Raw genomic sequence first — 25,971 nt, 5'->3', positions numbered from 1 at the left:
CTGCTCTGGGTGGGTGGGCGGGTGGGTGAGGAGGCAGAGTCGGGCGCTCGGTCGCTGTCCCGCGAACCTCATGCGGTCCTCCGAGGGGAGAGGTTCGGATACCTCTCCCTGCTCCGAGGGCGACAGCAGTGCCGTTCACCAAACCCGCACGGGCTCCCCGAGCGCCGTCTGCTGCCTCGTGCAGTCCCCTGTGGGGGGCAATTCAGACTGGTGCCCAATTAACTCAGCACAAGTTAGGGCAGCTGTTTTGCTTAACTTTATGCAATGGCTTAGATGGTAAGTTCAGGCTTGGAATTGCTGCAGGCAGTGGAGAGGTGAAGAGGAGATTATCTGAGAGGTTCAGGAATAGAATAAATAACAACAAGGTATTGTTTTACTAATTTATTTCATTAATTACAAATTGTTGAATACTTCATCAGTCTGTTGGCTGTCTTTGTCTTGTGTCAGTAGACAAAAAGGTGGAGAAAAAACACACATCAGGCGATGTGGAACCCAACAAACCAGACTTTAATGAAATTACCCAATATGGCCACCGTGTTTCAGCAAGATAGCCTGCATCAAGAGTCCACAATGTGATGGCTGATATGGTGATGGGAGCACAACTCAGCATGTTCAGTAAATCACAAAATGGTGGTCCAAACACAAGTAAACACTAATATTCTTTAATTCAAAAGCAGCCCAAACGTATCTGTGTTCAGATGAATATACTTTTGTCTGCTGGTGCTTTATTGTGGAGTGTTTGGAGTTCCCCTTTTGCTGCTTTATCTTGTGTCACCAATTTCAGCCTTCCTAAAAATGTGTTTCCAATAGTAGCCCAGACTAGACTCTAGAAAACCCAGTGTTTTTAATTATAGCCTGAATGATTATTAGAAACAATACGGTATATCCCAGATATGGTTCTCTATGACTCTCACAAAATCCAAGTCAGCCTCTAGATCCAGAACCTTATTTCCCTTAATATGCAAAGTCACACTTCTGTAGAGGTATTGAGGGGAATAATGATTAAGCCGTGTTACAGCAACAATGAGAGTTATTTACCCTTTAACATAATCTAAAGGGCTCTGCAAGCTTCATTGCAGTGACAGTGTTATTTAGGTCACTGTGGGGTATATAGTAATGAGATGCAAAGCATGCAAATGCATACAAAACACCTAATTAATATGTAACTTCTGTAATACATGAGCATTAGATTTTACATGTGCAGTGCCCTGAGTGATAACACTTTTTACAAAATGTCTCTTCTTAAAATAGGTGCCTGCTGTACATGCCAGAACTCACATTGGTTTTCCATGCCCTTATAGTCCCTTTCCCTACCTAGACAACCTATGGAAAATCACATCTTCTGGAACTCTGTTTAGTTGGTTTGTTTTTTTTTTTTTTGTCTCGTGATCTCTGTTTGTTTGTATTTTATATTACTATATATGAAATACCCAGGGAAATAGCACCTTAACTGCTTCCAGGATGTTCTGTCCTGGGCCTCTCCTTTTTTTCCTGCTAGAAACTAGATGTGTTCAATTTCAGGGAGATCAGGAACATGATGGTTGAATTTACAATTTCATCCATATTTTCCAAGAGTGCGCCTTGAGGGACCCGTGGTTAAAACTGTGGCTTTTGCCAATAATGCTTTTCTTGTTTTGACTAGGCCCTTGGAATCGGTTCCTGCCCTCCAGCTTATTGCTTCTTTTGGGGGCAAAGGCTGGTTTCATGTTAATTGGCAGAAAACAGTAGGCCCTGGCAGGGTCGCAATTCCCTTTTTAGTGGGGAGGCAAGGCTACAAGATATGTGGAGGTTCAGCTACCTCTTTCTTTAGATAAACTATATGACGTCAATATTAAGCCTTTATTAACCTTTACAAATTCTCTGCTGATTAATTGGTTTCATTTGCCTTTGACTATGATGGGCTGTTTGGCACTTTTTTGAATGGTTATTTTTCCAAAATGGCTGTATAACATTCCATTGGCTCTGTGCAGATGGGACCAGCTGCAGCGGTTGGTGCAACGTTTTCTTTGGAGGGGAAATAGAGCGCGCTTTACTTACAATCAACTGACTTATACACCTCAACAGGGTGTTTGGGGCTCCCAGATTTTGATTTATATAATAGAGCATGCAATCTTAGGCATGGAGGAGTGGCCTAGTGGTTAGGGTGGTGGACTTTGGTCCTGGGGAACTGAGGAACTGAGTTTGATTCCCACTTCAGGCACAGACAGCTCCTTGTGGCTCTGGGCAAGTCACTTAACCCTCCATTGCCCCATGTAAGCCACATTGAGCCTGCCATGAGTGGGAAAGCGCGGGGTACAAATGTAACCAAAAAAAAAAGTCACCCTTATCTCCTAGCTATGTTCTCCATGCCAAGGCACACCATCTACCTGCTTATATCAAATGTAGTTGTCTTATAGCTCCCTTGAAGAAGGTGTAAGTTTGGTTATGAGAGAAAAAGAAAAAAACTTCAGGATTACTGCATGGTTGCCTCTTTAAGGTAACAGATTTTCCAGCTGGTATAACTAATAAATCTTTTGTAACTTGAGAAAAGAGAGGGGTTTATTTGCTTAAACACTGTATTACTGATAATGGAAAGATTCTTTTATTCATTTGTATTCTCAGTACCATTTTTCTCCAGCTGGTTGTTTTTATATTTATAAGTGAACATTATATTGCTTCATTCTCTGTGACTGCATTGACAGAGGATGAGACTGAGAAAGTAGAGGAGACCTTTCTTTTGGGAAGTGCTATCACATGGAGAGTCTTTTTTATTTTTTTATAAGGACCTTCATGCAGCCCTCCCTTCTATGAACTTCCAGAAAGGGGCAGCTGCTTGGTCTGGTGACCTGGGGATTGATCTCTCTTCTGCTTTATTTCAACTATTGATTTGTAATCCTTTAATCAAGCTTGACTCCAAAAGTTATGAAAACATATTAATTGATAAACCATCAGATATAACATTGCTGCAGAATAAATGCATAAAAAACACAAAGAAAATCAACGAAAAGCAACCTAAGGGGGCTACTGGCTTGAATTTAAACATGAGCTTCTGTTCTGTGCTAAGCAGAAGTTTATCCAGATCACCTCTTCTCCATGTGGTACATTGGGCAGCCAAAGCAAAAAAATCTGTAATTTTCAAATTTGTGTGCAGTTTGGATGGTGTGTTCTACCACTAGGTTTTTCTGTAATCTGGTGTATAATGGCACTCTTATGTTCAATAATCCTCAGATTAAATCTTCTTTTAGTCTTGCCTATGTAGATCAGGTTGCAGGGGCATAGAACTGTATACTGTTTTACAATTGAGAAATGTCTGATTTCAAATTCTTCTTCAGATGAGTGAAGGTTCTTACTTCCATATTAACAGCATATACTGTACATGATCCACATTTAAAATGTCTAAAGGGTATTTTCGTCTTTGTGTTGTTGACAGGTGGAAGTTCAAAGGGCACCAGCATATTCCTCAGGTTCCTTTCCCTTTTGTATGGGCCCTTCCAGGGTCAGCATACATATACTCTATAGATACTCTACTGCTATTGTTGATAAAGGGAGGAAAAAGCCTCAAAACCAGCCGGTGAAATATCGATCGCAAGAATCTGCGGTGCCCTGAAGCAGGATTCGAAACTTGGTCGGAGTTGGGCCGTGGGCGAGTATGGATCGATAGAACAGCTGGAAGATAAGTGATTCCGACATATTTACGATTAGAGTGTCAGGTCTCATGTTTAATAAAATTAAGGAGTTTTTTTTCAGCCCGTGATGAGTAGACAGGACTCCCATTAAGTTGGATTCCAACAAAGGAGTTCCTGTCTGGTTTTGAGGCTTTTTCCTCCCTTTATCAACAATAGCAGTAGAGTATATATAGAGTATATGTATGCTGATAGCGTGTGTATCAATAAATACTCTAATAGCTCGTAATATATACAGATATAGAAGCCCTTCCAGGGTCAGCCAAGGTCATACCTGCAGGAAGGCCTGAAAGTGGTGGTGTGCTGACAACACGCATACCTATTTTTGAATGTTTTTTTCTCTATTTTGTTCTGCCTCTTTATCTACCTATACCTAGGTTTCATTCCGCCTTCTCTGTTCCCCTTTTTATGCTTACCTCACTAGTCCTCCCTTTCCCTACCTCTTTGATCCTTCCCCAACATCCTATTGCTTTATCTTTCATTCACTTTAGTTTATTTTTATCATAATCCCCTAATCAATCCCAGCTCCCTCCCCATCACTTATCACCTTTCCATTTCCAGTCCCTTTATGTTTTACCCCCCCCCCCCCCCATCAAGGTTTCTATGTCCTCTTTTCACTCCCCTCACCTCCTTCAAAGACCTGTTCACTGCATGTCTCTCACCCATTCCATAGTCCTCTGTCCTTTTCAACTGCCTCCCAACCCCTTCCAAGCCCTTCAAACTATCTTCCCTCCCCCTATTTCTGCACTCAGTCTCACAGCTCTGCTCATCATCATACTTACCCAATCAACTACTCCCAATTGTCCTCCTAATCCCTGGTCAATTTAGTCTCCATTTTTCTACTCCACCTGATCCTTGGGTCTTTACTAAAAATTCCAACCCAGCCCTGAGTGTCATGAGACAGGATGTGGTTTGGTTTTCCTTTTGAAAATCTTACTCTTGCCCCCTTCCTCCACACAATCCACAGCCCTTCTAATTCTATCACTTTCTTGCCTTCCTCCTCCATATTTATGTTCGTTCCCTCCTTCATCCTGTCCCCTCACTTATTATTCCATTTGCAGGGTGGGAGGAGGGGGGGCAGAGGCAATGTGTGCTATGAATTTATCTTGTTGGGCAGACTAGACGGACCATTTAAGTCTTTATCTGCCATCATCTACTATGTTATTTTGAGGGGCATTTTCGATATGACGTCTAAATCTGACTTTGGACGTTTTGCTGAAAATGTCCAAAAATCAAGTAATGAAAATGACTATTTTCAAATCAGAAAAACATTTTTTTTTAATTTGAAAATGACCATTTCCTAGATGTTGTTGTGCTCAGTATGTCTATCTTTTTGGACCATGAAAACAAAACAAAACAAAATATCCAAGTGAAAAATGCACAAAATCAAGGAATTGGGACATAGGAGGAGTCAGCTTTCATAGTAGACTGGCCACACAGGCATCCCAGCAGAGCAGTGAGGCACTGCAGTGGACTTCACATAAAAGGTCTAGGTACACATCTAACCATTACCTCCTTATATTACATAAGTACATACAGTGGGGGAAATAAGTATTTGATCCCTTGCTGATTTTGTAAGTTTGCCCACTGACAAAGACATGAGCAGCCCATAATTGAAGGGTAGGTTATTGGTAACAGTGAGAGATAGCACATCACAAATTAAATCCGGAAAATCACATTGTGGAAAGTATATGAATTTATTTGCATTCTGCAGAGGGAAATAAGTATTTGATCCCCCACCAACCAGTAAGAGATCTGGCCCCTACAGACCAGGTAGATGCTCCAAATCAACTCGTTACCTGCATGACAGACAGCTGTCGGCAATGGTCACCTGTATGAAAGACACCTGTCCACAGACTCAGTGAATCAGTCAGACTCTAACCTCTACAAAATGGCCAAGAGCAAGGAGCTGTCTAAGGATGTCAGGGACAAGATCATACACCTGCACAAGGCTGGAATGGGCTACAAAACCATCAGTAAGACGCTGGGCGAGAAGGAGACAACTGTTGGTGCCATAGTAAGAAAATGGAAGAAGTACAAAATGACTGTCAATCGACAAAGATCTGGGGCTCCACGCAAAATCTCACCTCGTGGGGTATCCTTGATCATGAGGAAGGTTAGAAATCAGCCTACAACTACAAGGGGGGAACTTGTCAATGATCTCAAGGCAGCTGGGACCACTATCACCACGAAAACCATTGGTAACACATTACGACATAACGGATTGCAATCCTGCAGTGCCCGCAAGGTCCCCCTGCTCCGGAAGGCACATGTGACGGCCCGTCTGAAGTTTGCCAGTGAACACCTGGATGATGCCGAGAGTGATTGGGAGAAGGTGCTGTGGTCAGATGAGACAAAAATTGAGCTCTTTGGCATGAACTCAACTCGCCGTGTTTGGAGGAAGAGAAATGCTGCCTATGACCCAAAGAACACCGTCCCCACTGTCAAGCATGGAGGTGGAAATGTTATGTTTTGGGGGTGTTTCTCTGCTAAGGGCACAGGACTACTTCACCGCATCAATGGGAGAATGGATGGGGCCATGTACCGTACAATTCTGAGTGACAACCTCCTTCCCTCCGCCAGGGCCTTAAAAATGGGTCGTGGCTGGATCTTCCAGCACGACAATGACCCAAAACATACAGCCAAGGCAACAAAGGAGTGGCTCAGGAAGAAGCACATTAGGGTCATGGAGTGGCCTAGCCAGTCACCAGACCTTAATCCCATTGAAAACTTATGGAGGGAGCTGAAGCTGCGAGTTGCCAAGCGACAGCCCAGAACTCTTAATGATTTAGAGATGATCTGCAAAGAGGAGTGGACCAAAATTCCTCCTGACATGTGTGCAAACCTCATCATCAACTACAGAAGACGTCTGACCGCTGTGCTTGCCAACAAGGGTTTTGCCACCAAGTATTAGGTCTTGTTTGCCAGAGGGATTAAATACTTATTACCCTCTGCAGAATGCAAATAAATTCATATACTTTCCACAATGTGATTTTCCGGATTTAATTTGTGATGTGCTATCTCTCACTGTTACCAATAACCTACCCTTCAATTATGGGCTGCTCATGTCTTTGTCAGTGGGCAAACTTACAAAATCAGCAAGGGATCAAATACTTATTTCCCCCACTGTAAGTAATGCCACACTGGGAAAAGACCAAGGGTCCATCGAGCCCAGTATCCTATCCACGACAGCGGCCAATCCAGGCCAAGGGCACCTGGCAAGCTCCCCAAACGTACAAACATTCTATACATGTTATTCCTGGAATTGTGGATTTTTCCCAAGTCCATTTAGTAGCGGTTTATGGACTTGTCCTTTAGGAAACCATCTAACCCCTTTTTAGTTTTAAACAATTTTATTGATGACCTATCACAGACAATACAATATTCATACGCTATGTTCAAGATACATCAGGAAACAAATGAACAACTTGTAATCACAACATAGAGGTAGCCATCACTTTTCTCTTTAGCTTCCTCCCTCTCTACTCCCAGCTATTTCTCTTTTATCCATACCTCTATATCCCTCCCCGCAACCCCCCTTCTGCCCTTCCTTACCCCTCTAATATTCCTCCCCCCTGTAACCTCCCTCCCCCCTTTGTCCACCCCCCTTCCAGGCAGCTACATATCTCCAATAGCCCAGGGAAATTGACCTATTCACTATCTAAAACCTGTAGCTAATTTCGCTGGGTCCAAGCTCAGTCGATTAAGGATGGAACTTCGGGCCCTAGGGGCTAAAGCATTGATATATGATTCCCATATTAAGTAGAATTTACGCTGTGTTTTGGGTTTATAATATGAATCTCGCAGCTCCATTAGTAGCAACGCATGCCACCTGTTGCGCCATTGCCAAAACGATGGTGCCTCTAAATGTATCCAGTTAACTAAAATGCACTTTTTTCCCACGAGACATGCTTTAAAGATTAGCAGGTTATGACTAACGGTACCTTTCCCCTTCAGTAAATCGACCCCCAAAAGGGCCGTTTCCGGTGTCAATGTCACCCTCCGCCCCAGGATTTCGCCTAAGAACTTCGCTATTTGTTCCCAGTAAGCGGATATCGCTGCACAAGCCCACATAGCATGATAATAGTTATGATTGGGATCTCCACACCTACCACAAGCTGATGATTCTGCCCTACCCATTTGATATAATCCATCTAACCCCTTTTTAAACTCTGCCAAGCTAACCGCCTTCACCACGTTCTCCGACAACGAATTCCAGAGTTTAATTACGCGTTGGGTGAAGAAACATTTTCTCCGATTTGTTTTAAATTTACTACACTGTAGTTTAATCGCATGCCCCCTAGTCCTAGTATTTTTGGAAAGCGTGAACAGACACTTCACATCCACCTGTTCCACTCCACTCATTATTTTATATACCTCTATCATGTCTCCCCTCAGCTGTTTCTTCTCCAAGCTGAAAAGCCCTAGCCTCCTTAGTCTTTCTTCATAGGGAACTCATCCCATCCCTGCTATCATTTTAGTCGCCCTTCGCTGCACCTTTTCCAGTTCCACTATATCTTTCTTGCGATGTGGCAGCCAGAATTTAACACAATACTCAAGGTGCGGTCGCACCATGGAGCGATATAACGGCATTATAACATCCTCACACCTGTTTTCCATACCTTTCCTAATAATACCCAACATTCTATTCGCTTTCCGAGCCGCAGCAGCACACTGAGCAGAAGGGTTCAATGTATTACTGACGACGACACCCAGATCCCTTTCTTGGTCCGTAACTCCTATTGTATGGTGAGCCCTTCAAAACCCATGAAAAACCTACTGTACCCAACTCTGCACCACTACAATAGCCCTTATGGCTGCAGGTGTCACCTATATGTGTGTACAGTAGGTTTTTTTTTTTTTTGGGGGGGGGGGGGCTGACACTTTCTACCACAAGTGCAATAGTTACAGTGGATCATGGGCCTGAGTCACCTTCTCTACAGTGCACTACACTGACCACTAGGCTATTCCAGGAACCTGCTTGCTGCACTAATAAGACTGTCAATAACATCTGAAGCTGTCATAGAGGCTGGTATGTTTAATTTACATCTTTGCAGGGTGGGAGGGGGTCAGTAACCACTAAGGAGTAAGAGGTGTTATTCTTTTTTTCCTGCAGTTGTCATCTGATAATTTAGGGCACTTTTTTGTGGCTTATTCATTAATAAAACAGGTCTAGACCAAAACATTCAACTCATAACCCTGGATGTTTTTGTTTGGTTCCATTATGGCAGAAAAACATCCCAAGTGTTAGGAACACCCAGATCCCACCCTTGGCACACCCCCTTGTGATTTGAATGCACTTCTGATGGACTTTGTAGTAAAATGTCTAAAAATTGGTTTTGAAAATACCAATTTGGACTTTTTGTGAGAAAAACCTCCAAATGCAGATTTATGCCACTTTTTAGACATTTTCGTCTTTAGAAAATGAGCCTCAATCCCCTAAATTCATAAAATAGGGCATGCAAATTAACACTTAGCACCCAACTTTGTACCTGCTATTACACAATAGGGCCAGTTGTGTGCACAATTTAATTAAATAATTGAATGTTAATTGGACTTAGTCAATTATTGTCTGCAATCAGTGTTATTTGGTACCAATTTGCAGTTGCATGTGCAACTTCTGTTAGGCACTGTTATGTAATTTTATGGCATGCAAGCTTTAAAGGGAATGTTGATGTGGGAGGGGCATAGCAGGTCAGGGATGTGCCCAGGATTACTGCAGTTTATCGAATACATGCATTTATACATGCATCTACCACATGTAGGTGCCTGCATTTACACCAGCCTTAGAATTGTCGTGTTATAATGGCTTGTGTGCCAAATGGGCACACATGCCATTATAGAATTCATATTTAGTGTTCAGTTTCTGGACACTTACATTTGGGCACTCTTTATAAATTCTACCCGTGTCCCCCCTTCTGTTGTCCAGATCCATTGTGTTGTCTTCTGAACTGTATGGGACACTATAGTACTATGCTGGTCATAGCACAACACAAAGGGCTTGGACAGCTGAGGAGGACATAGAATGAGATGCTGCACTGCTGCTGTTCTTCTCCTAACAAGCCAAGATAGGATGGCATGAGGTTGGAAGGAGGAAGGGCTGCTGCCGCTACTCTAGCTCTGATCTCTGACATGCCACCTGAGCCTCGATTTCATCACTACTATTTTCTCCACTGCCATGCTTAGAGCCATACATTGAAAGTGCAAGCTGTTCCCGAGGCTGCCTTTCATCCTGTTTCCTTTAAAGGAGTCTTTAGCAAGCATAAGCCACTAGTAAGGGCAGGTAAGTAGGTGAAAAAACAGACCCATACCCTGTGATGGAAAAATCTGCTTTTAACCAGAAATGTTTCACATCCCTGTTCTAAGGAGTGAAAACGTCCTTGTGCATTATTGGGAGTACAAATACTTTAGTTGCATCATTTGACGAAATGCGTCACCAACTTAGCTCAAAGTAAGTTTCAGTCAAAAACATTCAACATATTCCCACATTTTTTTTTTAGAGCTAGTGTAAATTTGTGCTTTGGCATGTATGTGCTTTTCTGGCTATCTTGCAAGACTAGTTTATAAAGGCGCAGAGGGTGTCTGTTGCCTTTATAAAATAGATGTCTTTTCAGATTTCTCAGATAGGCATCCTGTTATAAAATTATTCACCTTGCATCTATGGGATACTTGGAGGCATATTTTCAAAGCACTTTGGGAGGCTAAGTTCCATAGGTTTCTATGGAACTTTGGGAGGCTAAGTGCTTTGAAAATGAGCCTCATGGTCTTCTGATCATATATTCCTAATGTATTCATTGGGCTGTCTACTGTATGTTTGAATCATCTGCTTTTTTTTCTTCTCAATTTGTCTTCTATGGTTGCCACCTTCTTGGATACGTTTATGCTGTATGTAGTCCTTACTATGTGTGCCATTTACCAAACTCAACATATGTTATTTCTTCAAAATATCTATTCCTATCTCTTCTTTGTTGCCCAGTATTTACTACCTTTTTAGCACTGGCTTGTTTATTCTTGTGTGTGTCTGTTCATTTGTACCCCAGAAATTCAGGTTCAGAAAGTCTACACCCTGAGCTGAGCTACATGGGGGGAGGACAGAAAAAGGAGGATCACCTCTGACTGGAACTACAACCAATAACACCCATTTATTTTTACTAAGGAAATTTTTTATTTAAACTGTGCAATCAATCAAGATTTAAACTATGTTGACAGCAGTTTCATAAACATTTTTGGCATTTAAACTTCTATTCATTTTTGGCATGACCTTTTGGGGTAGTATATAAACAACCCTGAAAAATACTACTCAACAGTTACAAAAATGCTATAAAAAGAAACAATATTAAACAAAAGCATTTAAAAAGACAGTAAAAAAGATACATTCAAAATCAAGACAAAACACTGGCTTTTATCCTGCAATGGAATTAACAGAGCTGATCCCCTGAGTCAAATAGAAAATTAATATAATTCAGCTCTGTTCTCCATTAGCAAGACTGCCACTGCAGCCTTTACAAGGAAAACATGACATATGCAGTGAGAAGACCCAGAACACCCACAATATGAGATAACAGACTGGATCCTTCACATTTTTGCTTTCAGTTTTTTCACATTTTTAAAGCAAATCAATTTTGTAAAAAAAAAAAAAAAAAAAAAGTATAATGTACAAGCCCCCTTAAATATAAAGCTGATGTGATGTGTGTGCAGTATATGCAGTAGTGATACAGAATTGACTTATAATCTAGCATTAAACTGTTCAGTTGGAAGACACACATGAGATTCAGAGAGAACACATAAGTTTATACCTCATGAAAACAGATGAAAGAAACACTAATAGTGAAGGTCTTATAGCATCGCCATTACAATCACACTCCATAATCTGCAGAAGGGAGTCTAAAACTACATTTAAATGTAAAAGCCTGGAAATGACAAAGTATCAGAACTGTTTATGGGAAAATGTTCTTCTTAATGCACTGGGCAAGTTGCAAAGTTCTGGCATGTCTGAAATGGTACTAGAAATGTTCTAAAAACCCATGCGTTTACAGATAGAAATTCATTATAGTTGCTTTCACCCAAAAGTCACATTTAAAATTTGAAGCTGTTCTAAATCTGGGGTTCTTGGTTCTGATCCTTGAGGCCTGCAAACAGATCTGATTGATGAAGTCAAACCATACAAATTAGGCACCTTTTTATACCTTGGGGTCTATGTACTAAAGAGCATTAGCTAATGCCCATGATGGCAATATGTATGCATAAATGAAAAAGGCCTGTATTTAGTGCTGGATGTACTTCCCAATGTTAATGACTGTGAGCTGGAGAAGTAATTAGTTTGGGTATCCTGAGTTGACCCCCCCCCCCCCCCCCCCCCCCACAGGATCACACCTTGGAAACATTACACAGCCTGCCAAATATTTCCCTCCCCAAACTAAACCTTCCAGGTTTCCTTTCTCCAAAAGTGGTAAGGGCCTTCTACCTCTTTCCTTAATCCAAATAATACTAGGCCTTCTGGGCCTGCTCTTCCTTTCTCACATTGGACCAGTCAGCAAGACAGATGTTCTTTGCATTTCATAAACTGTCCATCAGTGTAGTACCCTCATTAAAATCACAAGATAACAGAAATAATTATTTTGGGAATTTTTGTATTTTTTTGTTATTTTTCTTTTTCAACGGTCAGTTCTCTCCTGCTTCTATTTCTTTGAGCTTGATCAGAACCAGGATGAGTTCTGGCACCATGGATCTCCATTCATACTACCTAGGGATTTCTTCTGCTAGCTCCCTTCCATTCTGCCCCACAACAAACACTTCACTTAGGCATTGCAGCAAAATCTGGGGCCAGATGACATCTAGCCTGGCTCCTTTTTGAACTTGACAACTACGGGTCCCAAATTGGCCATCTAGATATTGCTCTATACAATGCCAGAACTGTTCCCATTTCCTGAGACTGTGGACTCTTCATATGCCAGGCCTGTTTGGGGCCCTCATTGACAATGCCTTATCTAAATATAATTTCTCTGATCTCACTGCGAATCGTGCATTTGAAAATCAAGAACTGATGTCACATGTCCAATCACAAGAGGCCAAGCAAGCTAATCAGTATTTATGAGATGAATTAATGGTTTAGCCCAGATTCTGTGAGAAAATACTGGCTCCACTTATACCTATTATTATTCCAAAGATATTTAGTAGTTTGCCGGTACTAACTAGAAAAGTATTTAAAATTAGATTCTGGATTAAAAGATAGTGTTTTCCCTACTCTCTAATATAGTACTTCTCAACCCAATCCTTGGGGGCACGCTTAGCCAGTTGGTTTTTCAGTATATCTGTAACGGATATGTATAAGATAGATTTGCATAGCAAGGAGGCAGTGCATGCACATCTTTCATGCATATTCATTGTGGATATCCTGAAAATCTGACAGGCTGGATGTGCCCAAAAGACTGGGTTGAGCAGCATTGCACTAATACATGCCTTATTCCAGTGGTTCTCAACCCAGTCCTCAGAGCACATCCAGCTCATCAGGTTTTCAGAATATCCACAATGAATATGCATGAGAGATATTTACGTGCACTACCTCCATCGTATGCAAATCTATCTCATGCATATTTATTGTGGGTATCCAAAAACCTGACCAGCTGGGTGTGACCTGAGGACTAGGTTGAGAAGCACTGCCTTATTCATTGCAGTGTTTTTCCAATTTTTGTGCCTATGGCAAAAATCTTTCTAGATCATTAGTCCTTTAAAACCTCTGTCATTATGTTGAAAAATTTCAGCAACTCAAGAGCTAAGCCTTCTCTTATTTTCTCAGATAACATACACCACAAAACACCTTACTGAGCAGACTAAATGGGCCATCCTGGTCCTTTTCTGCTGGCATTATGTTACTGAGCATTTTAAAAGTTGGGAATAATACTAACAAGAAATATTAGTAAATTGTATCCAGTATTCTTCCAGTGACATGAAATTTCTTGACACTTCATTTTCACAAGTGGATTACTGAGCTGGCCCAGTGGCAGTCTTATATACTACCATGCACAGGGTTAACAGTTTGAACTTAGGGTCCACTGTTGTAGAGTTTCAGGAAAAACCCTGGTACATGACTCCTAGTCAAAACCTCTTATCTAAGTGAGTTGGGAAGGGATATAAAATAGGGGCAAAACCCCCAGATAGGTGTGAATGACGACTCATGGTGCCATAGTCCAACAGAACCAGTGTCAATTGTGAAAGATGGGTCAATATTCAGTTAAGTGCTGTTGATCAGGATAGTTGGAACTTATATTTAGTCTGATGTCTGGAGAACTTATCTTAATAATTTAGGACAGATAAAAGGTTGTACTATGTGATCTGGATAAGTTATCCAACCAGATATTCAATGTTGGCCACTATCTAGCTAGTGGCACTGAACATCTGGATATGTTTTAACTGCCACAGTTGGTTTTTAAAACATTTTTAATACTGACTGCTGCAAGCTGAATATTGACCCAAAAAGTCTATTAAACATAAATTGGCAAACTATCTCCATATTATTGTATGAAACTTCTAGGTTCCCTTTTAATTGGAAAATAAAACTACAGAAAAAAGAAGCAGGTTATTAAAAAAAATATATGATCTAAATTAAAAAAAGAAAATCTTGAAATTTGTTTTTATAGAGAAAATGTGTTTTACATAGTTTTTTTTTTGCTAAACTGTGTAGTTTAGTAAACATATTTATCAATTGGAATAAATCTGCCACGTGTGCATCTTCAACACAACAGAAATAAATTTACTGGCAAATGTAACAGACATGAATTAGACCCTTTACACTTTCCCCTTGTTTTCAGGAACAGTGAGACTCTTAACTGGAAAAAGCTTAATCCATTTTCTATTCAGGGCACCTAGCTAGATACTCATTTAAGCTCTGCAATAGAGTCCCCTAGTACCAAAAGAAATGACCATGCAGTAAGTGAACCACTTGCCGCACGGCTATTTTAGGGGGGAACACTTACTGCCACCCATTAAGGTAAGCACTGGTGCTACAGAAATACAAAATATTTTTGTAGCGCTGGAAATGGCATGCGCTGAGGGTGGGAACTATCGCTGAGCTCCTTTGATAGCCCGACGGTAATTCTGGATTGGCGCATAGTAAGCCTGATGCCACGTGTCAACCATTTAGTAAAAGAACCTCACAGCTGTTAATTTCCTATCCCATCCCTTATACACAGAGAAATAAGACAATTTTGGGTTGCAGTACCAAGAGTACAGATGGTGAGCATTAATGGGCTCATTTTCAAAGCACTTAGCCTTCCAAAGTTCCATAGAAACCTATGGAACTTTGGGAGGCTAAGTGCTTTGAAAATATGCCTGTAAGTTGACTTTGATTTAGTCCCACAATTTTATGTCAATTCATGATTAATATGAAGAATCAAAAATGAATTCAGAAACAATGGTGTACAAGATAAATTTCCACAGAAGTCATTCCTGTTCAAAAGTTTAAAATATTCTTTAAATGTTAGAAAAGAAAAAAAAAGGAAGGAAGGAAGGAATCCTGGAGTAGTTAGCTTAAGAAGAACTTTCTTGAACATAAACATATAATTTAAGTTTCTTAACTTAAAATAGATTCTTCCTAAAAACTCAACAGATTTTTCACTAGCTAGGTGTAATGGGTACATAAATGTATATGGACATCACATCAGCTTTAGATTTTCCAAACCAAATAGGCTTAATACACACAAGTTTTAAAAGCATAAAATGAAATTCAATATTCATGTTCATATTCCAAAACATATTTAGTAAATACACGCTATAATGCTAGCTTATCTCCAGAACCCTAAGTGATAGATCCAGCCAGAAAGAGCTACGGGGTCCTCTCTGATTCTTTCCCCACGCATATCTGTTCGTAAGTGGCACTCATATAGAGGACATGTTAAGTCTGCAATCGTTCCAAAATAGCCATATGTTGCAAGCACCTGGGGGGCACAGAATGCTATTTTTGTTACACAGAATTCTGGATTCACATAAAAAATAATTCCAAAATATTATAAGAGAGATAAGAGATTACAGCCCTTCACTTGAGCTGGGTTCTGGAGATAAACCAGCTATACGCCTTAACACAAAAACAAGCAAAGGGACAGTACAAAGAGAAATACATCTAATTGTAACATTATGCCAAGGTAACCTTAAATATCTTTGGTTTTCTTTCTTTGCCAATAAGTACTTGAATAAAGCCATTTTCACTTAAGATACAACATCATGGGTAGCATTGATCTTTGGTAAACTTAATCCTTTGACACTGCTAGCTGTTAAAGACTGACAGGTGGCCAAACTAGCCATTATCACTTCTGCCAGCTGTATTTTCTTTCTTGGTTCTCCTGTATTGCTTCTCAGTCTTTGGTATTCCACATATGAAGGGTTGTCATAGTCCATGACACCATATACACAGTGAAGTTATGCTCTGAAAATATCCATACTTATGGCAAGTCAGTCTTTGGGTGAGAAAACAGTTACCCTTGCATACTAGTCCTTTTAGACTAGGATAATAAAGCATGCTCTCTCTTCCGAGGGATGAAGAGTGAGCCTTAAAGCTACCATGAGAAAATTCTAATCCAGAAATTCAGAAGCACATGTTACAGCTGTACCTATGAACTCATTAGGGACCGTACCTATAAACAGTGCTCTGCTGGGAATGTAACGTCTTGCTACTGTACCATAATCATGTGGCAAAAAAAAAACTAAAAAAAAACAAATCAGTCTTTGGTGAAATGTTTTTCTTTTTCTTCAGCAAGCAGATTAACTTGTTAAAAAATATTTAATTTAATATTGTACTGTTAGACTACAAGCTGAAGAAAAAAATAAATTACACTTGGAATTCTTTGGAGCTATTCGCTGGTAAAGAAGTTACTATATCTTTTCATAAAGGTTCTCGTAACAGTAAAAGGTAGTTAAAATTGCAGGAGGACACAACTGACCTATCCAATCAACTACTACAATCAATTATAGGCTCTAGCATTTTTTTTTTCTTTTTTTGGTTAGTAACTATGTATACAATAAGCTCTTCAAACATATAGTTGTTTTCTTTCTTAACAAACAATATTTTTTTTTTTGGAAAATAATATGCAGCTCTCTTCTTTTTCTACAGAAAATTCTTTGGTATGAGGTTGTTCCATCTTGTAGTCTGTGAGTGTGGTACCGGTACATGACTCTAGCACACTGTTAAAACCGAGGGATCTACAGCAACTGTATCTCCTATTAAAACACAAAATGACCACGATACCCTGTGAGCTGGCTCCACATTTCCACGGAGCACATTAACAAGCAACAAACTGTTCCCTGAGACCAGGTTAAAAAAAAAAAGAAAAAAAGCTAACAACAAAAAATAACGTTAAAAGGAGGTAGTATAAAACAGGAGTTGTAAGGGCAAGAGGAAGTGCTGCCACCATTTCACAGATCACTTCATTACAGCTCTGCTTTTTCTGCCTTAATGAATTAAAATTAAAAAATCTTCAACAACAGCACTGCAGACTGATGCATGCAACAGGGCTCTGTACTTCAAATCAGGTTGGGTTCAATGTCTTAAGCTCTATGCACAGAGAGGGTAATTCTATAACAGAGCACCTAGAATAAGAGGGTAAAGAGCTGCCTATTTCAAGCTTATTCTATAAAGAAAAGTGCTTCCTTTATAGAATACTAGTCCATGTGGCAGAAAATGCACCTACATTTATGGCATGATCACTTATACCAAACCTACAGCTGGTATAAATGCTTTTGCCTAGCTGTTAGCTATAACGTCTAAGGGGTCCTTTTACTAAGGTGTGCCGAAAAGTGGCCTGCGCTGGTGTAAACGTGTGTACTGGACATGCACAGGTCCAATTTTCAGTGCACCTGCAAAAAGGCCTCTTTTTGTTTTGCCGAAAATGGATGTGTGGCAAAATTAAAATTGTAGCGCATCCACTTTGGGGCTGAGAACTTACCACCACCCATTGACTTAGCGGTAAAGTCTCATGCATTAACCGGGCAGTAATTGTCAATGTGCATACAATGCCAAATACCACCTGGTTAGCGCCACATGCCATAAATTTTCTGGTGCGCGTAAAAATGAAATTACCGCCTGGGCCACGTGGTAGCCGGGCAGCAGTTCCAAATTGGCGCACGTGGGAGCACACAGGCATTTATGCAGCTTAGTAAAAGGGTCCCTCGGTTATAGAGTGCTATCTTTTATGCACATTTGTGTTCTCTGCCCATGCTCCACCCAAAGTGTGCACCATCAAACCATGGCATGTACAATTTCTGCTAGTCATAAGTTGCCATTTAAAACTAGGTGGTAACTTATAGAATTACCCCTGTACATATGCTATATATGACCCTGTATGTGCTTAACAATCACTTCCACCTAGTTTACTCTGATAATCTAACATGCTTAAGGCATTTTTACATACTTATGAGCAACTTCTTAAATATTAAAAAGTTATAAGGCAAAATAGCTTTTTTTTATATGGAAAGGCACCATTGCTACAAAGTACGGAGATATTTTAATATTCTGTTTTAGTATTTACTAGTTTATGTGGGCAGTTTTCAAAGTCATTTACCGAGGAAAAATAGTTTCTCTAAGAATAGCCCTCTTCTCATTCGCTAAAGTTATTCACTGGGTTGCTAAGAAGTGTTCCAAGAAGCATGCTTAGGTCCAGGGAACAGTATAGCACAGGTACATGACATTTTCACAAGAACATATGCTATCTTTCCCTTTTCAGTCACTTGCACAAATGAGCCGGTGCAAAGTGCACTTGAATGCAAAGAGAAACTACTTGTATACTTTACAACTAAGTGGGCTATTTGAAAATTGCTCCCATGGTATATATACTAATTCTGAATATTCAGGCACATTAATAGAGCTGCTTTGTGGCTCTCTTTTGGCAATATGTCAGAAGTAAACTTTCTTTTTTAAACTATTCCAGTTGTCGAGAATATACCACTGAAAGGGGACTTGTATATTATCATCTATGTAAGCTGCGCCACACTTTTAAATGCTTAGAGACCATCCAAGTTCAAATCAATGAATGAGTGTGCTGACCAATCAGCAAGCAGTCATGGTAAATCTTTACCAAATGTCAATACTGGCCAGTTTTCATCTGTTATTTGTGAAACATTTGCTCTAGACATTACTACAAAAAAGTGAGAACTTTTAAACGGATCAGAAAACATACTGTAGATAGCTTAATTTAACGGAGGCTCATTTTTAACACAGTCAAGGATTGGACTTTTTTTTTTTTTGCTTGTTTGTTTTGGTATCATATATTGCACTGTAGACCTCGTTTAACAGAGGTTCATTTGTAATGCAGTCAAATATCTTTCCACATTACAAGGGGTCTACAGTATAATGCAAAAATCAGGGAAGAGTAATTCCAGATTTTGGTTCAAAGATTATTACATATTATTCCTTCCAGGACTCCTGATGCTGCACTGTCTGATACAGCACCGTCATCTATACCTCCAATGTCATGTGCCATTTGTGTGGAATCATCAGCATGCATTTTGGAAGTAAAGAACTGCTATAAAATTGGTACTTCTGCTTTTCAAAATAAGGCTATTTTGATTTATTTTCCAAATATGAGAATAATACCAATAGTCTCCTTCTCTTTGTGCTGTGCTGACTACTGGTCTTGGCCTCTGTTATGTGCCATCACTTCCGGGTCATGATAAAGTATCAGTCCCTTATCCAGGATAGCCTTTAACAGCTGGCATTATTGCTTAAATAATATTCTATATGCTTTCATCCTATCCTCCCCAAGTATTTTCCTCAGTTAATGGTCTTTATGCAGCAGTGCTGTTGAGTTTCTTTTGTGTATTTTTTTTAAATAAAAGCTCTGGGTCAGATTCCTCTACCTATACAACTCCTTTGAACAAGCACACAATTTCACATACACAGTAAAATTAAAAAATACTAATAGGAAGTATTATTTGTTGTGTAGCTGTGGTCAACTCTAACATAAAAGAGGTAAAAGCAGCCATGTGGTGTTCATCACCAGGCTACATGAGGTAGATATTCAACAAAGGGAATGAAAACTGCCCTTTGTTCCAGTGACATGCATTTTAACTTCAGCCGGAATCCTTTGCCTGTCCCTTCACATTGCTGAAAACTTGAACATTCAAAAGCATGAGTGAGTTTTAGAAAAGGCATAACATTCAACAGAAGAAGTTGGAAACCCCATGAGTGGTTGAGATTCCCAGAATTACTTTTTGGCTCCCTGTTCTTTGTCCTTCGAACAGACATAAACTTCATGAAACTCGGAGGTGGCAGACTAGACTGGAAGCTCATCCTGGTCAAAAAACAGAGACTTTGTCTGAAGAGCTGGGGTAGTAGTCTGTTCAACAGCCAAGGATGATGAGGGTTTTTCACAATCACTTGAGGCAGGGTTCAATTCTAGATCACCCTCTGGGGAAAACTGCAGGTTCGGAGGATCTGGTGTAGCAGCAGAATAAGCTTGCAACTCATCACTAGATTCATGAGAGTATCTTCCAGAGTCCCCAGTCTCATGACTTCCCTCGCTGTTTGCCGAGTGCTCTGTATCGGTTATCATATTGAATCCCACCTTGAAACCATTTGGTTGGCTTGGTGATGTAGGAGACTCATCCTCACTGATCAATACCTTAGTACCAGGCTGGTATAAGCACACAGTTTTGACAATTCTTCTCTGGGGCTGTAATGGATAAAAAGGTGAACAAGTCAGTCAACAAACATATCTAAACCAATTACTCTTTCAGAGAAATAAAAAGCACGTCATGGGATTCACTTTTCATATTTACTTACTTTCTGAAGAATAATATAGTGTTCTATAGCCATGATCCCACACCCACTTAAATATTTAATTAAAACCTATGGACTTGTTGCCACTGGATTCATCAACAAACACTGTTCATTAGGGATGGCCCGTTCTAGTGTTCACGAGCCACAAACAGGTCCAGTTTTTAGAATATCTACTTCAGCTGTAAATTAGGTTAATTTCCATATTTTGGTTAACTCGGAAAACAGATGTGTTTGCAGCCCGAACTAAGCTGACCAATTCTGCTGTAAGTGAACTGTGCATAAGTATTTAGTTTGCCCAGCCCTCTTTCAGCACCATTCTGATACTTGGATATAAGGAGGACTTCTGTTACCATACTGGGCACAGCAGCTGTCAAAGGTTCTTCTAGCAAAGACATCTCTGATTTTCTAGGTATCTTTCTTAGCACCATCACTAATGGAATTAACTTTTGTCATTCAGGTCCTTTAGTCCCTCGCTCATTCAGAAAAGAGCACCTCATTGATATACTAAGAGGACATGCAAACCATGACCAGGAGTATCTAGTGAACCTAAGGAAAAATCTAGTGAATCTATGGAAATCTGAAGGAGAAGGTGGCATGAAATGCATAAAGGTCATTTTTATCAAAACCCAACTGGCAGTTTTCAGATTGATTATTAGAATTTTTTTACCCTTAGAAGTGGACTTTAGAGAGGATGTACAAATTGGATTTAGATATCCAGATTGGGAGTTGTTAAGTTCCATTAGTATCTTAGAACAGGATCTATTGACATAGAGCCTGTTCTGGAGGAGAAACATTTTCTGTGACTGCTGGGAGTCCGAGGGAGGGAAATGGAAGTGTAGTGGGGTAGTTGCAAGTAGGGTGATCTTTCTGTGTTCAGTAACGAGGGATAGCTATAAGAATACATGCTACCCCCAACAGATGATGATAATACTTGAGAGTTTGGTCAATCAGAGACTTTGAAGGCTCACAGAGACAATCTAGGTGAGGATGACAGGAACTGTATTTTCTTCTCTTTTTAGGGGGAGTGAAGGAAGTGGTGAGGATTTTTTTGGGGGGTGGGAGGGATTCTGGGGTTGAGGAAAAAATATAATGATTATATACTGTTATTCTATTCAATGGAGCATGGAATTGCTGTTGCTCATATCTTGTCTTGCAATTCAAGTTTGTGGATTGTTCAGTTGCATGATGGTTTGTTAATAAAAAGATTTAAACATAAAATACAGGAATGGGTGTGTATGTTGGTAGTTCAGAACATGCACGTTTCTGTCAGGTATGCTTTCCAAAGCTGTCACAGTGCCCTAAATCCTTTGTCAGTATTGCTTTTGGGAGGGCAAGGAACCCTAGGGGAGGAGGGAATTAAGGAGCGACTACCCCTAATTCCTCAATGAAGCACTGTACAAAAATTAGCTGTTTTTTTTTTTTTTTTTACTTAGAAGCCCTTGGCAGTAGGTGTAAATCCCAGTATCAGCAGATATAAACCTGCATTCCTTTTCTGAAATGGTTATCATTAGAAACCAAACAAAATAAAACATGGAAAATAAAATAAAATGATACCTTTTTTATTGGACATAACTTAATACATTTCATGTCCTCATGCATATCCCCACCCTCCCACTCTGTCAAAGTTTCTCTTATATATACTATCTGCTACCACATTTGCTTATTTCCGATCTGACGAAGAAGGGCAACCTTCGAAAGCTAATCAAGAAATGTATTAAGTTATGTCCAATAAAAAAGGTATCATCTTATTTTCTTTTCCATTTTTCATTTTGTTTGATTTCTATTGATAACCTTTAAGAGTGGACTAACACGGCTACCACACCTCTACTTTTCTGAAATGGGAAATTGGATTGGGTTGGATTTATTAATTTAATATACCTCAAATTACAACAGTGTCAAAGTGGTTTACAATTACTAAATAACTGTCAGACATACTAAACATACAATTCTGCAATAAAAGAATCCTATATAACCAGTCTATCTCAAAGAAACTGACATCCATTAATTATAATATTGTTGAAACAATAATGACTGGATAAGTTTTTGGAAGGCAAAATAAGAGGAGACTTCATAGAAATCTTCAGACAAGGAGTTTCATAGAAAATGTCCTACATAAGAAAAAGCTTGTTTCCTAGTAGATGAAAGCTTGATAGTGTCAACACCTGGAAGTTGAAGAAATCCTATTTGTGATAAATACAATGTCTATCGAGGGGAATATTTAATCTAGAAAGACACACAGGGTGACCTAGTTGTAATGCTTTATATACAAGACACAACAGTTTAGAAAGTGGCAGCAGGTGTGACTGATATAAAATAGAAATATTATGCTCCATTTTCTTGGTCCCAGCAATTAAACAGGCGGCTTTGTTTTGTACTAGCTACAGCCATTGTAAACTGGCTTTACTTGAGCCAATCAAAAGAGAACTGCAGTAGTCCAGCCTTCTAGTAATAAAAGCATGTACCAGTTTTATCAAGTTATCTTTGGTCAATATGGATTTAATTTGTTGCATCATATGCCGATAGTAAAAACAAGATTTCACATTTATTTGCAGTTTAAAATTCAAAGCATTATCACATTAGATTTAAAGAGTAACCAATATCTGCAAAAGTGAAAGAGGTTTGCCACATATCTCTAGCAAAACTCTCAAACTGTTGTATCTATGTGAAAGCCCCACTGCCAACAATTTATCCACATTCAAAATTAAGTCATGCCTGTTCATGTAGTCTCTTGGAATCTAGAGCTTTCCACAAACTCCAAAATGGTTCCTCTTGATTATCATTAATAAAAATGATAAGCTGAATATCAGCAGCAAAAAAATGGTAATCAATGTCTCAATTATCCAATGGTTTCAAATAAATGAAAAAGAATAGGTGAAAGAAATGATCCTTGTGGAACGTTTTGAAGCCTTCTTTGAAGAAAGCTAGTGACTCAAACAGTGAGTATGCATGATAAGAAAAATTGGAAGCAAATCACTGCAGTATGATTGATTTGATGCCAATGTCACTTAGACATTTCATCAACTTAGGATGAGATGCTGTATCAAAGGCTGCGGTGAGATTTAATTGCACTCAAAGCATCATTGCCTTGATCAGCCTTTACCAGTAACTCATCCACTATCCTCTAACATCAAGGACTCTGTATGGTTGCAACAATATCCAGGCTGCCAATGGTGCAATAAACCACTGGCATCCAAAAAAAATTATTTAATTGAAAAGAACCGGTTTGACAAATTAGAAATTGGTCTAAAACCTGAATAAATATTTCTTGTATTTTTCCCCTTTTTAAGAATTGGGGTCACTATAGCTTCTTTGAGGTAAGTTGGAACAGTACCATTACTTAAAGAAAGATTAATGAGGTGAGTCAGAAGTGGAGCAATTAATGTACCTTTTGGCCCTGCCCTAGTCCTGCCCAAAACACATCATCCAGACCATTGCCTCTTGCCAAATGTACATTTCATGGTTTGAACATGTGTATCTCAGCTTTAGACATGTGCATACATATCTAAATGACAGTTTCTGAATGTCTAAAACATGAGTAGGGCATCTAAAATGACTGTCAATCTAAAATTCCAAAAACATGAACTAAACCTCAAGAATAAATAGATGTCATCAGCTGACTTTTTTTTTTTTTTTAATAAAAACTTCTTCATTTCTTTTACAAATTATGGGTTTCTTCAAGTTGAAAAACCATGAGTATAGTTCCAAATAATGCTTTATGGAATCTTTTTTTTTGAGCCCCACAAATGGAAATCTACCCCTGCTTTTCTACGTTTCAGGTGATAGTCAAAGACTTATTTTTTTGAATATGGGATTGACAATTTGATCAGATACTTTGTTACAGTTCTGCCCCTGTGGAAATTCATTATTTTTTTTTTTGCAGATTGACCCCCTTTTACAAAGCTGTGCTAGCAGCTGCCTCCAAAGCCCATTCACTTTGAAAGGGCTGTGTTGGCATTACTGCACTGGCAGCTATTAGTGTGGCTTTGTAAAAGGGTGGGGTGAATTGTTCATGTCATGTTGTACTTTTAATCATATACAAAAAAATCAAACCTTGAGTGTTATTTACCTGTGCTGCACTGGTCTCCTTAGTGTCTTTAAAAAACAGCCATTTTTTCTTTCTTTGTTTTGTTATCACAGGGCCATAGCTATTAATGATCAAATCTGTTCCCCCCTAAAATAAAATAGAGTTTATTTGTCATCACTATGAATAAAAAGCGCAGACTGCAAATACCATGCTGAAATTCAAATGTTTTCCCTACATGGGGGAGTTACTTTCAAAAGCCTTTCAGTAGATAAGATATGGTTTCACCTTTGGTAATATAAAAACAGTTCACCCAATATATGCATTTAACATTACTCAGACTCGGTGGAAGCATTTCAGGGGCAGGTTTGGGGAACGGTTTGTCTTTACGTGCATACTTTCTACAACTGGGCCACCTGAAAAATTATGTGCTAAAAAGTAGGTGCAAATGTAAGCAGCATATATATTCCCTGGGATAATTTTCAAAGCAGAAGCATGAACATGCCAAAGCCTGCACAGAGAAAAGAAAGGCTCTCTTGTAAGCGATTTTTTGTCTCTCCCCTGCCCTCCCCCTCCCCGTTCAGCGATTCTTCTCTTCCCTGCCCTCCCATCCGTGTCCCGCAATTCTTTTCTCTCCTCTCCTCCCATCCATGTCCATCGATTCTGCTTTGCTATGCTCTGCCCTCCCCTCGATTCTCTTTTCTTTTGTACCTCATCGTTTTCTGGCTGGCCTGGCTGGCTTCCCTTCCGCTGGTAACATCCTGACGTCAGCTCGCCTCCAGCGTTCCCTTCCCTCTCACTGTTCCGCCCTCTGATGTCATTACATTTTGATGCAAGGGGGGGGCAGTGAGGAGGAATGGAACGCTGGAGGCTGGCTGACATCATGAGATGTTACGAACCCAGGCAGCGATGGAACGTTGGAGGTGCAAATTATTATATAGGATTAGGTAACTGGAGATTATGGACAGCACTGCTTTTATGTTGTAATAATCAATAAAAGTGTTTTTGTTTTTTTAAATTTTGAACATTACCAGAAGTAATTAGTATTCAATGTTTACTGCAGTCAAATAAAGTTCATAATGACACAACATGGCTGTGTTTTGGCAGATGTCGCCTGCGACAGGGATCTGCTGTGTCAGACAACTGATAAATATATAACCAAGATGAAACTTCAGAGCTCTCGCATAAAGCTTTTAAAACAACTGCATCAAGCTATATATTTATCAGTTGCGTGACACAGGCGACCCCTGACACAGGCGACATCTGCCAAAACACGGCCATGTTGGGTCATTAGGAAATTTGACTGCAATAAACATTGGACATTTAAGTTTGGACTCCTTGGCTCATCATCACTGTTTCTTTTGGTCTGAACTCTAGTAGTGATACTGGTCTTGGAGAAAGCCAAAGTTTCTTGCTGGTAGTAATACCTTCATTAGACCAGCGTAAAAAGTCACCAAATATGATGTGTGTGAAGGTCAGAAACCAAAGAAGTCCCTTCTTCATCCAAAATGTACATCCCTGGA

At 39.7% G+C, this 25,971-nt stretch overlaps 1 protein-coding gene across 1 annotated transcript in view; it reads right to left on the bottom strand.

Annotated features, from left to right (window-relative positions):
- Window positions 1-19,921: 19,921 nt before the first annotated feature.
- Window positions 19,922-25,971, bottom strand: part of PRTG (protogenin) — a 247,392-nt gene continuing 241,342 nt past the window's right edge. Inside the window, exons 19-20 of the mRNA XM_030190411.1 lie at window positions 24,494-24,598; window positions 19,922-20,320 (exon numbers count right to left, since the gene is read on the bottom strand). Of these exons, the coding sequence (XP_030046271.1) occupies window positions 19,922-20,320; window positions 24,494-24,598 (504 nt within the window). The remainder of the gene's footprint in view (window positions 20,321-24,493; window positions 24,599-25,971) is intronic.

The sequence above is a fragment of the Microcaecilia unicolor genome, chromosome 1, assembly GCF_901765095.1.
Source record: "Microcaecilia unicolor chromosome 1, aMicUni1.1, whole genome shotgun sequence".
In the NCBI taxonomy this organism is placed as follows: Eukaryota; Metazoa; Chordata; class Amphibia; order Gymnophiona; family Siphonopidae; genus Microcaecilia; species Microcaecilia unicolor.
The sequence above is the reverse complement of the archived record's forward strand: the minus strand, read 5'-3'. Positions and strand labels throughout refer to the sequence as shown.